Source organism: Nesoenas mayeri, assembly GCF_963082525.1.
Source record: "Nesoenas mayeri genome assembly, chromosome: 25".
In the NCBI taxonomy this organism is placed as follows: Eukaryota; Metazoa; Chordata; class Aves; order Columbiformes; family Columbidae; genus Nesoenas; species Nesoenas mayeri.
Window position 1 is genome coordinate 4,584,717 of NC_137549.1, and position 17,802 is coordinate 4,602,518.

General features: G+C 49.4%; 2 protein-coding genes across 2 annotated transcripts in view; one reads left to right on the top strand and one right to left on the bottom strand.

The window, feature by feature from the left end:
- The first annotated feature begins 2,887 nt into the window (after positions 1 to 2,887).
- On the top strand, positions 2,888 to 6,103 carry F2RL3 (F2R like thrombin or trypsin receptor 3). The gene is made up of 2 exons (XM_080359061.1): positions 2,888 to 2,968; positions 3,938 to 6,103. Exons 1-2 carry the CDS (start codon positions 2,890 to 2,892, stop codon positions 5,011 to 5,013), a joined length of 1,155 nt encoding a protein of 384 aa, XP_080215187.1. The 5' UTR covers positions 2,888 to 2,889; the 3' UTR covers positions 5,014 to 6,103.
- Positions 6,104 to 8,616: 2,513 nt separating this feature from the next.
- The window catches only part of CPAMD8 (C3 and PZP like alpha-2-macroglobulin domain containing 8), a gene marked incomplete at its 5' end in the record, with an annotated part of 40,165 nt that continues 30,979 nt past the window's right edge, over positions 8,617 to 17,802 (bottom strand). The window contains 7 exons of the mRNA XM_080359186.1: positions 8,617 to 9,356; positions 9,537 to 9,685; positions 12,911 to 12,979; positions 13,437 to 13,649; positions 15,042 to 15,152; positions 15,240 to 15,345; positions 15,621 to 15,695. Of these exons, the coding sequence (XP_080215312.1) occupies positions 9,342 to 9,356; positions 9,537 to 9,685; positions 12,911 to 12,979; positions 13,437 to 13,649; positions 15,042 to 15,152; positions 15,240 to 15,345; positions 15,621 to 15,695 (738 nt within the window). The 3' untranslated portion in view covers positions 8,617 to 9,341. The remainder of the gene's footprint in view (positions 9,357 to 9,536; positions 9,686 to 12,910; positions 12,980 to 13,436; positions 13,650 to 15,041; positions 15,153 to 15,239; positions 15,346 to 15,620; positions 15,696 to 17,802) is intronic.

Here is a 17,802-nt window from a genome sequence, read left to right on the forward strand (position 1 = left end):
GGACCCAGATCTGATAGGAGTTTCCTTGACATCATCCTCAACACTTCCGTTGCCATAACAAAAGGCGACTCCGCTTTCTGGGCAGCGTGTTACTCGTAGGGAAACAAAGCTCGTTCTCCTAAGAACTATCCTCCGATGCATCGGTTGCGTGGGATGGTTTGATTTAAGCGCTGGTGGTGGCATCCGGAGGACACGGGCCACTTTACTCCAATCTTCCTGCAGAGAGCTGGACTTGTCCTGTGCTGGGCAGGAACGATCGGAACCAACAGCACCCGAGAGCAGTCGAAATTCAAGGCAATGACAAAGAAAAGCAGCTTAAAAACTATCTTCCAGGTTTGCAGGATGGAATAAGAATTAACGGTTTTCTAAATTAAATTAAAATTCCTAAAGGAAGCGCTTGAATTCAGTATTTAGTACTTAAGAGCTTTTTTCTTAAACTGTTTTTTCCGTATCACAGCGATGCACAAAGACAACGTGTGAGCAGTTGTGTTTTTCTTCCTGCTTTAGCCAGGGACTAGAATTAACTCGGCTTCACTGAAACCAAAGGCACGGAGCAGAAATAGCAAACCCCATTATTTGCCCACTAAGTTTTGCTCTTTCATGCCTTAAAAGACGTACGGGACGGACCAGGTGTTTGTGCCCTCCCTCCCAGCTTTCGAACCCCCAGCCTGTTCTACAGCGTTTGGGTTCAGAGCCATGCAACAAAAGCGCCTTGTCCCAGGAGATGAGCTATTGCACAACGAATGACTTTTCAAACCAAATCGTTACCCCACAGGGCAGGGATCACACGACTTAAAGAGATGTTAACAGGCCGTGACAAACCTCTGGCAATAGAATCTTCAAGCAAGCTGTTCTGCATCTAAAACAGTCACTAAAGATCACACAGCATCTGAAAAATGAAGGACACGGCAATGAGTAACCCCGCTCTGCTCCCCTCCAGAGACTCGGCCATAGGAAGCAGGGCTGTGATTTGCACACTATCTGAACCTGATTGTGTCTAATTTCTTGCATGCAGAGCATGGAAAGGATCCTGGTTGAGGCATGGAAAATACGTGGCCGCGTGAGTCATTCTATAATGGTTCATAAATCCTGAGAGAATCACAAAAGCAAAACATCTAAGGTTGCATCTTCCCCGTCCCTGCCAGTGGAACTCCACCTCTCAACACGCCCGGCACAGGGATGGGGAATATGGTGAAAGCAAAGGAAATAGGATCATTTTCTCCTTGGAATAGAAGAATCTCATCAAACAGCAGCCAGGCTCAGATTCGCAACCTTCACAGAAGAGGCCATTCATAAAGCGGGGAGAAAGAAATGAGCTGCTCCTTGGGTTGCCAAACCAAATTCACAGCTCGTACTGCCCGGCTCCAGCTTCTGTCCTCACTGCCGCGCAGAGCCGGGCAGGGACTGGAGAGCAGAGCCCCAAAAAGCAGCAACAACGAGCTCCAACCTCCCGCCCCACCGGGAACTGGTCACACCGCGGCGATGGGAGAGGATTTAGGACTTTCCCAGCAGAGCGTGGAAGGGATTTATACTCACAAGGAGTTCGAGAAGTGGGGACTGAGCAGCAAATGATGTTACAGGTCACATCTGCCAGTGCCTCCTGCAACGGGACAGAATCATGGAACAGTTTGTGTTGAAGGACCTTCCCACCTCCCCAGTGCCCCCATTGCCATGACAGGGACATCGTCACCAGCTCAGGGTGCTCAGACCCCATCCAGCCTGGCCTGGGATGTCTCAGGGATGGTTCATCCACCACTTCTCTGGCCAACCTGGGCCAGGCTCTCACCACCCTCAGGCCAACAATTCCTCATGTCCAGCCTGAATCTCCCTCCTTTAGTTTAAACCATCACCCCTTGTCCTGTCACAACTCACGGTGTGAGTGTTTTCCCCGCACAACCAGCAGCTCTGCGCGGCCGCGGGGCGCTCAGCCCTCGCGGGGGTTTGCTGGGTGGAGGCTGCACATCTCTAGAAAAACACAACTCCTCTAGGCTAAGAGGGACAGAAACTCACCGTTATCTGCCCAAAAGCAGAGGTTTCCTGTGCACCCTTGTCAGGCCACGGGGGGTTTATCAGCGGAAGCGCCGTGTTTCTGTCAAGCCGGGAGACTTGTCACTTTGTATGTGATGGCACTTGGACGGGGCTGGTTCTTTGGAATGCAAATAGCTCCGAACCACAAGACTTTTGACCAACCTCTGCAATGACATCAAGAAAGAAGGCGCAGGAGCTTCGTCCCCTGTTTGGCCAGGGAGCAGAGGTAGAAATAAAGAAACAAGAGGACTCTGAAGGCTCAGCCTGATCTGGGGACTGCAAGACAGACACTAAAAACCTTTAATTGCCGCAGCACGAGCCCTGGGTAATCCCTGGGAGGTTTGTCTGGATGTGCAGCTCCCCTGCGCTTCCTTTGTGTTTCTGTGAGGGGGTGATACGTTACCAGACGGCATTTGAATCAGGGCGTGGGGAAAGCCCCCGAATCTCCCACAGAGGCGCTCGGTCTCTCTTGGGTGGAAGGATGCTTGACATGGGAGGTCAGAAGTTCAGTTTACACTCCAAACCAAATTCAAACAGCGTCAAATCTGACCACATTTGTTATTTCCAGGAATATCTGGAGCAGGAAGGAGGTCCAAATGAGCCACTTGAGCCACCGGCTAGCTCTGACGTGAATTACAGCCCCAATATACGCTGGATCTGGATACATCCGTCCCTCCCCGTCCTGCATTTGACATCAGAGTGGAGTCTCCGCTTGGGCAGCGGGTGTCGTGACGGTCCCCCGGACTCCTCGTCCTTCGCCTGCTGCTTCCGCGAGTTAAGGGCTGCAGAAGGAAACGCGTGAGCAGGGTGAGCGCTGCTGCCCGTCCCGCGCGGCTCCGACACCGCGCGTCCCGCACCACCATGGGGACCCTCGGGCCGCGGGGGCTCCTGCTGTGCTGCGCCTTCTGGGGACTCTGTGTGGCCTCTCCAGACTACGACGGTGAGTGCATATCTTGGGGTGACAAATTGCTGATTCCGAAAGCACTTAGTACCTTTCTAATACCCCTGCAAACTCAATTTTGAAAGCCATCCCATGGGAGCGCGCTCTGAGATTCGCATGTGCTGTAGTTGGAGCAGCAGGTGACAGAGGGTGATATGGAAGAGAAAGAAACCAGGGTGGAAAAAAACGGGAAGAGAAAGAAATTTTAGACGAGGAGTAACACAGAGAGCACTTGAACACAACATCCGTAGCTAAAGGTTTGACTCCCATAGCCTTGACTTCACCAGAGCTCAGGGTTCTTGTGAACGCTGGGCAGAGGAATTGGGTTCTGGTTCCCCAGGCCCGCTGGTCATCGCCCAACATTCACAATCAGCTGCGGGATGTGGGAAAGCACACGCCAGAGAAATGGGGTGAGTTTCCAGTAAGGCTGCTGTTGGTTAGTCCTGCACACCTCATTCTGTTCACCAGCTTTTTCTACTCAGCACACAACAGCATTTTACAGAATACACCCATTTCTAGGGATCCCAACCTAAAATGCAAGCCTTAGTGTATGGGGTGTGTGTCCCAGTTGAGACGGACAAACGACATGGACCAAGTTCCTTCAAGATTGAAGTAACAGGGTGCCATTTATTGCTACAAATGCATTTTTATACAATTCTACCAGTTCATGTGTCTTTTCACTATTGGTTACAAGTTACAGCACTAACATCTCATTGGTTAATTTTGCTATCATCCATGTTATTCTTCTATCCCCTTCTCTCTCACGGGTACAACTCCATACCTCCGGATACTCCTTTACTCCCATCCTTCTCAAGGGTCAATCTTAATATCTTCAAGGCTGATCTCTACTCTCATATTTTCTGTCAAGGATTCCACAGACCCGCTGCAGTTTCCCACAGTTGTGTTACATGTGTAGCCTGTTCCACGAAGTACAAGGGTAACAGCACATAACAGACTGTTTTCTGTCAGATTACTCCCAGAACAGCACCAATGAGCAGGTAACGACACCGGAGATCACGCCGTGTCCCCGAGCCATCCCTGCCGAAAAGGCCACCATCAACAACGTCACGTACCTGCTGCTTCCCGAGGCCACGCGCTCGCAGCTGGGCAGCACGGTCACCGTGCGGCTCATCCCCTGCCTCTACACCCTGGTCTTCCTGCTGGGGCTGCCTTCCAACGCGCTGGCGCTCTGGGTGCTGGCCACCCGCTCCGAGAAGCTCACCTCCACCGTCTTTCTGCTGAACCTGGCCGCCGCGGACCTGCTGCTCACGCTGGTGCTGCCCTTCAAGATTTTCTACTATTTCCTAGGGAACAACTGGCCCTTTGGGGAAGGCCTGTGCCGGCTCAGCACCGCGTTCTTCTACGGCAACATGTACTGCTCGGTGCTGCTGCTCACGTGCATCAGCGTCGACCGGTACCTGGCGGTGGTGCACCCGTTCTTCTCGCGCTCTTTCCGCACCCCGACGTTCGCCGCCGGCGCCTGCGCTGCCATCTGGCTCTGCGCCGCCGCCCTCACGCTGCCCCTGACGCTGCAGCAGCAGTCGTACCCCCTGTACGGCGCGGACGTCACACTCTGCCACGACGTGCTCCCCCGGCACGAGGACGAGGGGTTTTACTTCTACTACTTCACCTGCCTGATCGCCTGCGCTTTCCTCGCGCCGCTGCTGGTGATGCTGTTCAGCTACTGCTCCGTGCTGCGAGCCCTCCTGGGCAGCGGGAGGAAATACTCCTACTCTATCAAGCTCACGGCTCTCGTGCTGTTCATGCTGGTGGCCTTCTACACGCCCAGCAACGTTCTCCTCCTCGTTCACTACTCCAGCTATAACTCCAAGCTGTACGGCAACCTGTACGTCAGCTACATGGTGAGCCTGGCTGTCAGCACCTTCAACAGCTGCGCCGATCCCTTTGTCTATTACTACGTGTCTGAAGATTTCCGCGAGAAGGTGAGGAGGAGATTCTTCAGGCACAGCGAACAAAACGCCACGTCCCTCAAAACCTCCAAGGAAACGCTCCCTCCAAAGAGCTCCAAAGATTCCCTGGTGTGAGGCTGCAGCCCAGCGCCCCGGGCACTCACAACATACCGTGGGGATGAGACCAAGACAACACCGCGATCCCTCGAGCTTCATCCAGAGCAGCGAGCGACATTTCCCAGGAAACAAATCCCTTCTCCTGCCTGCACGGCTAAAACAGAATAAACCTCGGCCACAGGGTGTGGAGTCCAGACAAGACATGGAGTTCTGAACACAGATACATCTGCTACCAGGACACTGCGTGCGGCTTCTCGGCCCGTCATATATTGCCAGGGACGCTCTTACCTAGCTCTGGTTTTCCTAATGTGCTTTGCAGACCGATTGCTACGCGTGTTCTAATTTCCTTTCTGTGCTACCAACTCGCTCGCTGTCCTTTGCCTTCACCTAAAACTGAAAAAGAACAGACACTTGCAAAACCAGATTTCTAAACATCCCAAGAGTACCAGGAGGTACCTGTGTGAAAGGTGCTGTCCTGAACTCAAACATTCTAAGAGAATGGAGAGCACCGGCTTTTCTAACAAATCCATTCTTGGCTTTGATGAGTAAGCAACGCCATAGTAATGTCAGTCCAGTTTTGGTAACAAATGTAAGAATCCTGTTCACCAATCCCTGTATTTGCAAGTGGCTCTTGGCAGCCACAATTTCTTTGGTGCAAAGATTGTATTAATGGAGGTTTTTTTTAAAAAAATTATGTCTCTTGAAGGGAAACATTAAAGAAGGAATTGAGAAAGCTCTTGCTCTAGAACTCTACACTTTTACTGGAACCTGCTGCAAACTGGACAAAATGCAGGTAGGGCACATCCAGCAAGGCAGATGCTGAGCAACAAACCTCCTCAGAGCTCCTGGATTCTTTAGTCTTACTGGTACAGACACTACTCCTGCGCTCACCATAGTGAACTTACAGCCTACGACGTGAATAAGAAGAGGCAGACAAGATTGTCTTAAAACCAGTTTTTAATAAAATATTTATCATAATCTAAACCAAACCCTTTTCCGGACTCAGACTTGCTAAGATTCGCGTGAACAAAACAAAGACGGTGATAGAACCTGGCGCGTCCATGTATGCACGGGGGCGAAACGCAGGTGGGAACTCCTTCGGTGCGGCACCTGGACGCGCCAGGGCAGAAACAGCAAGTATTATACTAAAATAACCCAAATCCCAACTGAGCTGAGGTTTTCTAAATAGATGATCTATACTCACAATAATGAAAACCAGGTTATTGCGCATTAAATGTCGATAGTTGACGTCAGCAAAGCGAGTGCTGTTGTTTCAATCATGTTCTTCGAGCAAAATGAACGTTCTTCTGGTATTTGTTTTCTACTGAGGTTGATTAAGAAAGAGGGAAAGAGGCAAGACCAAAACACTTGGACAACAAAGAACAAGGGAACTATTGCTTTAAAATAAATACCATGGCAAGGATAATGTACAGTTACAAATTATATATAAATAGTAATTTCCTTGAAAGGATTGCAAGCAAAAATCACTGATAACTAGCACTGCCGCAGCTATTCAGTAACATAAATCGATGGTAAGGAGGAATCTCTGTGTCTTACAACCCCACTGGCACTTTGCTCCTTTTGCAATGAGGGACCATCAGAAAAATTCCTTAAATAAAATGACTTTAAGAAAGAAAACAACTACAGAAAGGAGTTAGTTTGGTGTGGCAAGACTGGGGGAGGCGGAGGCTGCCAAGAGCAGCCGGACCAGTGGTCTCTCTGACAGTGCCCAAGCTGTGAAGTGCTCAAGGTGGTTTCAGGCTCCAGAACCCATCACCTCACACACGGTCCTGTCTCTGCTCTGGAACCCATCACACACACATGCGGTCTTGTCTCTGCTCTAGAACCCATCACACACACACACACGGTCTTGTCTCTGCTCCAGAACCCATCACCTCACACACGGTCCTGTCTCTGCTCTAGAACCCATCACCTCACACACGGTCCTGTCTCTGCTCTAGAACCCATCGCACACACGGTCCTGTCCCTGCTCAAGGACACTGAGGCTGCTCTGCCTTTGCTTTCTGAGGCTCCAGGTCTCTCTGGCTTTTCTTCTAGTTGTAAAACAGAAGCAAAACTCCTCTGTCTCACAGAGACCCCCCCAGAACAAGGCTGTGATTGATGGGCTGGCACCGGTGGGAGGAATTACCGAGCTGGCAGCGATGGGGAGATGTCTGCGCTGTGAATTAGTGCGTTACATGTACCAGAGCCTAAGGAGAGTGAATTAAGTCAGGTTTAACACTTGGCTGAAACTCCCTACTTTCATCGCCCGGTCCCCAGCGGTGATGCTGTGTGACTGCCCGAGGAGCTGCGAGAGGACCACGCAATGTAAAATCCAAACATCTATCCAGGAGTATGCAATGGATGAGACAAGGAAACTAGAGCAGAAAGGGACAGAGGACAGGAGGCTGAAGAAGCCAGAACACAGGCTCCATCTTCTGTGGAAAGCCGGTCACACCGACACAACCAGGGTGACTAAATGTCTCATACTCCCTGACTCAGAGCATTAAACAGCTGAGGCTGGAACCAGCAACCAGCAGGGTCTGTATTGTGCAGCTTGGGTATTTAGAAAAGAATAAAAACCACTGCTTGTTGCAGCTCACACCAGGTCTGTTATTTACCCAGGGGACAAATATTGACTCAGTCCTGCGTGTGTACACAATAGCCGGTGTCTGCCAGGCCGCTCGCTTACAGGAGATGGAATTTAGTTCAAAGGCATCTATGTACCTGCCAGACAGGAACGCAGCTGCCAGCGCTTCCCCTGCGCCGCGTGGATGCCGCGAGGACACCGTCTGTCCGTGCACGCCTGGGGGACGTGGCAAACGCCTCTCCCAAGGAGCAGTGGGTACGTACGGGCAGATCCGGCGGGGAGAGCTCAGAGCAGCCACGGGACGGGCTGGAAACCCGCCAGCAGAGCAGCTCGGAAACTTCTGGGAACTTCAAGACCCAGACCTTCGTCGTGTCAACTACATTCTGCAAATATCTGGCCCCAGACAAAAAGCACTGGAAACTACACATGCCCAGCTCCTGGGATACCTCCTGTTTTGTCCCCATGCGGACATTTTTCTGGAACAAAATTGCCTTGATTCTGGAATGGAATGTCTATACTGGGGTATATTCTTGTCATGGTTCCTGTGTAAATAAGCCCCAAAAATGAATGGAGCTGGGCTTTTTCCTGTTTCCATTCACCAATAAACACCCTCAAAAGGAGTTTCCACCCTACTCTGGGTCCTGGTAACAATAGAAGTGGGAAGATAAAATATTAACGCTATTTTGCAACAGGCAATTGCATGTAACTCCTCCAAAGAGAACAATGCTGCTCCAGGCAGGAAGGGAAACCAAAAATCTTGGCTCCTGTGCTTTTGGAAACAGAAAGCTTTTGTTTTTTAGCTTTTACCACACTGCTTGGGGCAGGTTGGTCTGAGGGAGTCCAGCCTCTGCGACACCAGGGATTTGTACGGCCCAGCAGAGCCTACGTAGAGATTCCACACCCAGAACAACCGTTGCACAGGGATCCTAGCGGGAGCAGAACAAAAGCCATCGGTGAGGTCAGGGAAGCATTTCAAAGGGCTGCACCTCGGGTCCAGCTTTATTTTGATGTCACCAAGGAAGAAAGGGGCTCAGAAGGCTCAAGTGGCCTCATCAGCACACAGCACAGCGTGAAGAAGGCTCCCCCACCTCATCCTCGGCACGGCCCCCAGCTCAAGCCTCAGCCACATGGTGGACAGTGAAACCTTCCAGCCCTGGTAGTGGATTTCAGTTTTCTCTTGTAAAATGTACCTCCCAACAACCTTCCTGAACAAGGAGCCACTAGGGAAGTTTTTCTCTTGTGAGACACTGTTGTGGGTGCAGTAGATTTGCGGGCTGGGGAAGGTGATCAACCTCTTGCTGTGTCATAATTGGCAAAACACACTGACTTTTATTATTATAATTGGAGAGAAAACTTCTCAGCCATCTTTCCTCAAACAGCAGTTCAGCTAAGCACAAGGCCTGGACTTAGCTCCTAAATGTAGCTAGGAAATGGCGTGGGCGGTATCCTGATAGCAGAGAGAACACTTGGAAATGGTCTATAGGTTTGAATTCCAGCCCCTGTTTCCTCACCTAGAGGGCACAGCACACTGCTCCCCCATCCCTGGCAGTTCTCCCGAGAGGATGCACAAAAGGCAGGAAAATGGACAGAAAAAGAACGCTGAGTGTCCCCCTAGCGCTCCAGATCCCCAACGGGGTAGCAAAGCCTACAGTTCTGAGTGCGTCGGGAAGTAGTCATCATTCGGTTTCTGTTCTGCAGCAGGTCATCTGTAGGAACAAACTCATACAGGACTTGATTCGGAGCCTCTTCTCTTCCTTTAAATTATATATTTCTGTTGAAGAGAGAACAGAATGAAGAAAAGTCACTTTCCCATCCTTGTTAGCGAGTAAGCCTGTTGTAAGAGTTTTGAGGAATTGAATACATCTGACCTAAGACACGAGTTAATCCATGATATGTTGACTCTCAAACCAGATTTACGCTCCCCTGCTCACCATTCTACTGTGGTCACTACCTCCCGAATCTTGTCCTCTTCTTTCAATGTGCTTGCTGTTGTCAGTTCTGCCACAACCTCAAAAACGTCGCCTTCCGACGCGTAGGGGTCTGGGTCATATTCGTAGGAGTAGTATGCCAGGTCTGTCTGTGGCGGAGGACCTTCCTCTGCTGGAAAGGGAACCGCAGAAACTCAGCTTGTGGTTTAGCCAAAAAACCTGCATTTCAGCACCATATACTGCATGACGGAGCAGGAGAACGACACCAGAGGAAAGATCTGCTTCATCAGTCACACACCACTGAGAAACCTCCATCATTTAAGACAGGAACAGACACATCACAGGCAGAACAGCTGTTTATCCTCCCTGCATGACCTGCAGTCCACACGCAGACACAGCAGTCAGTCACACAGCACGCATCCCTCTCAAAACCTCACTGTCCGGAGGGCACGACTGCAAGATAAAACTTCAAGGAATTTCAATAGGTTCCTATTTTCTAAACTGTTCCTCGAGCCAGCCCAGCTGTCCACCTTTCCTGTTGCCTTTCTGCACACACTAATCCAAACCAAAGTGATCGCTGAAACCTAGCTGTTGCAGGGAGGAAAATTCCCCCTTCTCCTGCCCTGCAAAGTTGGCGTTATTTATAGAGAACACTCATCAAGGCCTTTGAAAATGTTTGTTCTCTAGAAAGAAAATATCTGCAGGCTCTTCCCTGTTGCCTCCCACATCCTCCCAGCAACGGGCTCAGCCCTCGGCAAGGGGACGCCTGCCCAAAAGCGGAGTCAGGCTCTGCTTTCGCTTCTTCTTGGCCTCCTCCATGCGAGAACCTGCCAGCTCATGAGCTCGCTCTATGAATGGATGATTGCTATCCACCAGGGATGGAATCAACATCACAGACCTCGCTCTTCCCAGGAATGCAGCGCTGGAGTCGAAGCAAAGATGAAAAGCCGACATTTCCCACTGCATACAAACCACTCTCCCACCTCCAAATGTCTGTGCTTGGGCCAACGTTTGCTGAACGCCGATGGGGTGAAAGGAAAGGTGGCCCGTTGCCAGTTCAATCAATCCTCAAAGAACCGCGGCCCTGGGAATAACACGTCTGCCAGGGCTGTTGTGAGATGAGCCCACCTGGAAGCAGAGTTCACCCTGATGTTCGTGCTACGAGTGAGTGATGGGGCATGGTATTTAATTGGTTTTTTTAATAATAACACCACCCAATACCACAGTTCCACCAAGAATTCTCTTCCAGCTGCTGGCACTTCTAATTGCTAGGACAGAACTGTACAAGTGACCCAGCGTCAGCACCGCAGCAGCTCTGAGCCCCCCAGCTCTGCCGCCCCACTCAGACACCACTTTTCCAAGCACATGGAGGATCAGAATATCACCATGGTATCAACCTGCCGCCTTCCAGCAGAGCCAGCTGCACGTTTAGCGCTTTCTGCAGGGATTCAGGCAGTTTCAGGACGTTAATGATCTGTGGAAGTGACCGAAGCACCACTTCAGCGAGCTACCGAGGATTCCTGAGGCTCTGAAACCCACCCAGGCTTTTGGAAGGCGTTCTGAAATGCTTTGACAATGCTGCAGGAAGCGCTGCGTCCCAATTCTGCCCATCTCTGTGCGCTCGTTTATGTTCAACAGCACAGCTCAAAAGCTGCTGTTTGTTCTTAGCAGACTCACGGGTGTCTGGAGAGCTACACCGACTGCGTGTGCCAGACTGAGCCCCAACATGTCCTGAAGCTGGAAAGAAGCTGCTCCTCGCTGTTTCCTTCGCTGGGGTAACATAGACAAGAGCTAACGAACGCATCGAGCAAACCACGCTGAGCCTGCACAAGTCATACGGCAAATCCAGAAGGATTTCAGACAATATAAACACCACGAGGTTCTCCAAGAAAATGGTATTTCCTGCAGATTAACACACTGAGGCGGTTTCACCAACCTGCCCCCTGAGCTTGATTTGGCTCCTGCACCCTTTAGGAAACAGCAGATTTAGACACGGCTCATCAGAACTCGCACTAGAAACCCAGAGCACCTGAGCCGACTTAAACCAATCACATGCTTCAATGCTAACGAACCAGTGAGTCCAAACGAGCCCCGTGTCTAAGGAGGGATTCATTCATTTGTTAAGCTTTGATTCATGTACCGTGTGGTTGACCTGAGGGGAGGCCAGAGGATTAATGAAAATCACATGCTGGGCGCTCTTCCTGACGCAGGATTTAGGCAGTTTGGTTTCTGAATGCTCACTCTGCCATGGCTGCTCCGTTCAGAGGAGCATGTGGCTCAACTCGAACACTCACCCATCCTGGAACAAACCAGCTCTAAATGCTTGTGCTTTGACACAAAGATCCCCGCGGCACACAGGTTTGTCAGCCTGGCATCTGTACAAAATGCCACGCAGAAAAAATAGATCAGAATTTCCACTTTAGCTCTTACTGGTAGCCCACTGAGCCACCATTGCTATCATCTGCACCATTTTTTTTCCCAGGTAACCGTATTTTTACTATCAAAGTTTCATTATTCGTTATTGAAAATACAAAATAATTAATAAACAGGAGAGACGTGAAACACTAAGATTGAATGAGCTACAGGAATAGTCATAATGGATTATTCACTATGCTTTTACACCTTAATAAGGAAACTGTCCCTCAGTTTCCGTAGAGCAAAGGCAGAGAGCAGGCCGGTGTCCGAGTCCAAGGACAAGAGAAGGGACAGAGTCTTCTCTTGAAGAATTAACTTGTTTTACCCATTTGTTAGGAGAGTTAGAGGCCAGGGGAAAATTAATGAGTGGAAAGCAGCCAGGAAAAATGTAGTCCAGTTTATTTACTAGAAACAGCATGAAACAAACTATCCTATTGACCCTCTGCTGCTGCTTGGTGAGATTTATTGTGAGCCATGAGCGAGTTCGACATGAGTCTTGGAAAAAAAGTGTAGGAATATAAGCACCAAATAAAATGAGCAGCCAAATTCCCGGCTACCCCATCCACTGACCTTCACATTTTTGCTCACTAAGGCCCTTTATTCCAAATAGCAGCTTGAAGAGAATCAGGACTGCCAGCTCAATTTCTGCACAGAACTGCCAGAGCCCAAGTTAATCCACCTGGACTCTAGTTCTCACCATGGTTTGGTCTATTGTCACGTCCTGTTTGGTTGTTTGTTGAACCGCATTACATCAGCCTGGTTTTAAATGTGATCTTCCCAGCTTAATAGCAAAGAAAAGACCCCAGAGTGTGCATTGCCCACACATGCCAAGGCTGTGCAAAGAGGAGGTGATTTGCCCGCTCCCATGAAGGTCTAAAAGATGAAGAGATTCAGCAGCTTTACTTGAGGCTGTTAAGAGCTGTCTCTACTATACAGTGCTGGGATAAGCTCTATTCTTGCTAAAGAGAAGGTGCGACAGTACCTGCTGGGGTCTGTTGAACGCTGGGCTCAGCCCGGGAGCGCGTCTCCCTTTCCTCTGGCAACTTCTTAGCTGGAAAGAAAATAGAAATAAAGGCACCGGTCATGGAATTTGTGAAAGAATCTGTAGAAAACGCTGGTGTTTCCAGAAGCGGGATACTCTGCTCACCGAGCCGAGTGTACTCACTGCCTATTGAAAGCCCAAGCAGAATCTCCAAAGAATGTGACATTTAAGGGATGTAATTTTTATCTAGGATAATTCACTTCAGATGGGACAGTATCTCTGATTTTCTCTGAGTTCATTCTAATTGGTAAAACATATTCATAAGAAGAGAAAACCAGTTATTCTGACCTAAGTGGGAAAAGCAGCTGCTCTTACAACAATCCCCTGTAGTACACGTAGCATAATAGGAGGTTTTGAATTCTCCTCTTTTCCCTACTCCATGCATGTAATTATCATTTGCTTAGACGAGGATTTGTAGCGTTCTGCAACTAGATCGTGACAGAAAAGGGAACTGAATGAAACTTACAGGCAGAACATTGAGCCATAGGCATCTGTTCTATCCTGGTGTTGTTCCTGCACGACGCCACTTCCATCTGGCAGTGGTTGGGGTAAACCTGGCCGTCTGACCCGCACACGGGCTCCCCGTCGTAGCCGCAGTCTCGCGAACACATGCACTGCTCGAAATACTCGTCCTCCAAGCAGCCAAAGATGTTATTGCACGGTCCAGAGTGAACAAAGCCTGGAAAGCGAACAACTCGTCCAAAGCGATATTTTTGCATAGCACGGGGATGGGGAGGATGGGGCTGCAATTTTCTTCTCTTTCTCCGATATAAGTTTTCATGCTGAGTTCCCTAAGACTGCGCACAGGAATTTACAAACTTGGTAGAATGAAAAGCTCTGGGAATAACGCTGTCTCTCTGAAAGAACGGCATTCTAACGGATTACAGATATAGGATAAAACAACCATTTTGTAGGACACAGAAGACAGCAAGGAACGTATAGTTTCTGGGGAAAGTTATTCCTTTCACTGATGCATGAAATTGTTCCATCTTCCCAGAGTTAATGGTGGAATCTATTGCAAGATATCTTAGAGAAAGAAAATGAAACTGCATTTTAAATAAACTTTACCTTTATGTTTATTGACACATCTCATCTTGCGCAGGTTCTTCCAGAATTGTCTATTATATTTTGCCTCTGAAGCAAATCACAGTCGCTTTGGTGACTGAAGAGCAGGATACATTGGTCTGCTACCCCACAGACCTTTGTAAAACTGCTACTAACACAGATACAGGAACAACCCCAGGTTCCAGTATAGGTTGGGAAATTACATATTAGAGAGCAGTGTAGGGGAAAGGGACCCGGGGGTCCTGGTGGACAGCAGGGTGACCATGAGCCAGCACTGGGCCCTTGTGGCCAGGAAGCCAATGGTACCTGGGGTGTATTAGAAGGGGGGTGGTTAGTAGATCGAGAGAGGTTCTCCTGCCCCTCTACTCCGCCCTGGGGAGACCACACCTGGAATATTGTGTCCAGTTGTGGCCCCTCAGTTCCAGCAGGACAGGGAACTGCTGGAGAGGGTCCAGCGTAGGGCAACAAAGATGATTAAGGGAGTGGAGCATCTCCCTTATGAAGAAAGGCTGAGGGAGCTGGGGCTCTTTAGTTTGGAGAAGAGGAGACTGAGGGGTGACCTTATTAATGTTTATAAATATCTAAAGGGTGAGTGCCATGAGGATGGAGCCAGGCTCTTCTTGGTGGCAAACAATGATAGGACAAGGGGTAATGGGATCAAGCTGGAACACAAGAGGTTCCACTTAAATTTGAGAAAAAACTTCTTCTCAGTAAGGGTGTCAGAGCCTGGAACAGGCTGCCCAGGGGGGTTGTGGAGTCTCCTTCTCTGGAGACATTCAAACCCGCCTGGACATGTTCCTGTGCGACCTCACCTGCGCATTCCTGCTCTAGCAGGGGGATTGGACTAGATGATCTTTTGAGGTCCCTTCCAATCCCAAACATACTGTGATACTGAAACAGAGCATTGCTCTAAGTATAATTTTGAGTTCTGAACTCCTGGAAGGTTTGTCTGTGGGTTCCATTTTCAAAAAAAACCGTAAGTCTGCTTGGCTTTGGTGCAACTTACCAACCCACTGGCTGGCTGAGCTCTCCACCTCGTTGCACGTGGGCCCGTCGCAGAGCTCCCGGGCCAAGGGGCTGTTCTCGCTCACGTTGTAGAAACGAGTGGCCTCGAAAGCTGCAGGTCAGCGAGAGCAGAGATCCCAGCTGAGCCTCGTGCCGAGAGCCCCAGCGCCGGCAGAAGCCGAGGTAAACAGGCACCTACCTGGCTCGTAGTAGTCGTACACTTTGATAGGAACGGGAGCTGTTTTCCCAACTATGTGCTCTCTGAAAGCCTGAAACTTCACACAGGTCATGCACTGGCTGGGAATCTGTATGAACAATGGAAAAGACTCATTGTAACGAAAGCTGCGTTTGAAGCGAAGAGAGAGACAATAGGTGAAGTGTGTGTCCCTAAGTGAACACCTGGGGACAAAGACGATTCCCCCAGCACCGTGTAGGCACAGAGAGAGATCAGATCTCATCTCCTGCTCTCTGTGCTGTCAGATCTAAGTTATACTGCATGTTCAGCCCTTCGCGATGCTCGTTGTACCTGAAGGCGAGACTATTTCGAGGCAGAAACTAAAGAAACAAAAAGAGTCTTTACCTCATCAAAATAAAAAAGGACTTTTCTTCCGTCCACTTCATATCTTTTTAACCCAATTTGCTTGTTCATCAGTAACTGGGGAAAAAAAACAAACAACAGAACAAAACCAAAACAACAAACAAAAACCAGGTTTAGTTTTGTCTCATTTTATAGGAAACAGGTTGAAATTAGAGATTAAGAAAGGTTGTAGACTGTTTAGAAAACTGATCAGACACTAAACCCCAGGGGTTTCTTCTGCTGGAAAAGGGCTGTCAGTCAATCATCGTTACTGTTTTGATCAATCGTATTCAGAACACACCTATCACATGAGAGATGTTTAATCCAAAACTAGGAAGAGGACTCCTGTGTTTTAATCCCACTCTGGGGAGCGAGGGAAGGGCCAGAGCAGTAACTTCTGTTCTCCAAAGTGTCCTGTCCCTTTATCTTCTCCAGCAGACAATTCCGTTTACGACACAGGGGTGATATTTCCTTAGCTCTTTTGTTTTTAAATGTTCCTAAGTAATTTTGAGATCTTAGAATGAAAACTTTGTGGAAAGGAGAACAAAGCATAATTATCATGATGCATTAGTGAGAATGATGTAAAGCAATAAGCATTTCTACTGAAATTTGCCCAAACCTTCTACCAACAGCTCTAACTGTGAATTTCTTCAGCATGGTGCTTCTAGTTGTAAAACCCCGCACGCAGCTTCCTGCGATTGCTGTAACAAGCACAGGAACATGTGTTTAAGTCCCACACAATATGGAAAGGGCCAATTTAATTTGTCCTTATAATTTTAGGGGCCTGATGGCGGCTGTTATTACTCAGCAGTAGAGGGCTGCAGACAGTCCTTTTATGAGGGCTCGGAGAGGCTGGCGCCACCGCGAAATGCTCAGCTCAGCTAAAGCTGCATTTTTCTGGTGCAGTTTGATATACGGCAGCCCGGGGTGACCTCCCGACCCTGTCGACACCCAGCGTTATTAGGAGGATTTGTGGCTGTGCAGCGGGGGCTGCCCTGGCCATGCAGCGGAGCGGTCGCTACCCGGCCCCGCTGCACGTGGGTCCGCACTGGGGACGCGGCTCCCCTGGGAGGGCAAAGAGACAGAGAGCAAACGTGATTTACAGCCCTGCCCCTTCTCACCGGGAGAGCAGAATGGGAAAAGGCAGCGGTGGGAAGCACGGGGCTCCGCTGAAGGTGGTGTCCGAAGTACAAAGGTGGCACCAGGTCTTCAGCGGAAGAATTTCATTTTTGTCAGCGTGATTCGATAGCCAGGAGTGAACCGCAGGGTTGTATCCACATCTTCACAGCCTACCTGCATATGTGCTCGAGCTTTGTCTCTGTATTTTTACACATGCAAAGGGTTTTTGGAATAAGAAAAATGGAGCTCAGCTCTTCAAGGGGAACCGAGAGAGTGGTCAGGCATTGGAATGGCTGCCCAGGGAGGTGCTGGACTCGCCGTCCCTGGAGGTTTTTAAACTGAGATTGGACATGGCACTTAGTGCCATGATCTAATAAACAGACTAGAGTTGGACCAAGGGTTGGACTCGATGATCTCTGAGGTCTTTTCCAACCCAGTCGATTCTGTGATTCTGTCTCTGATTCCCCTGGGAAGATGCAAGAACCTTCCCAATTTGGCTACATCGCCTACTGCCCAAAGGAAGTAATTCAGTTCTGATTATGGAAGTAGAAGGCCCAGCGCTGACTCCCAAGTGCAAAATCCTCTCTCCAAATCAAGGCACCAACTACAGTCTCTTTTACCCAAAGAACTTCCAAACCAGTGGGGTTTGAAGCAGCTTTTTTGTATGTTAAGGACTGAAGAAGCGTGTGCTGCATGGAGTACCTGCTCTCCTCTACCCGCTGCCATAGGAACGCGAGATCCCAGCAGGGGAAAGCACAACCCTGCTGAGTGCTCCCGCCAGCATAACGAAGATAAAGCGATTACCGAAGAGATCTTCTGGAAGCAAAATACTTTTTAGCTCTTTAACGGTTCTCAAGGATGCAAGAATTTGACACCTCTGTAATTACATAATCCTTAAAACCCACCAGTGAATACGCCGTAATGCTTCCACAGAACAGAAAGGAAAGCTGAGGACTCTAGTTCATCTCCCCTAAGGGCTGGCTGGGCAAGAGGCACATTCTGTCCACCTCACTCTGGCTGCAATAAACGGGATGTTCTCCCAAAAGGGAAGAGGAAAAAAAAAAAG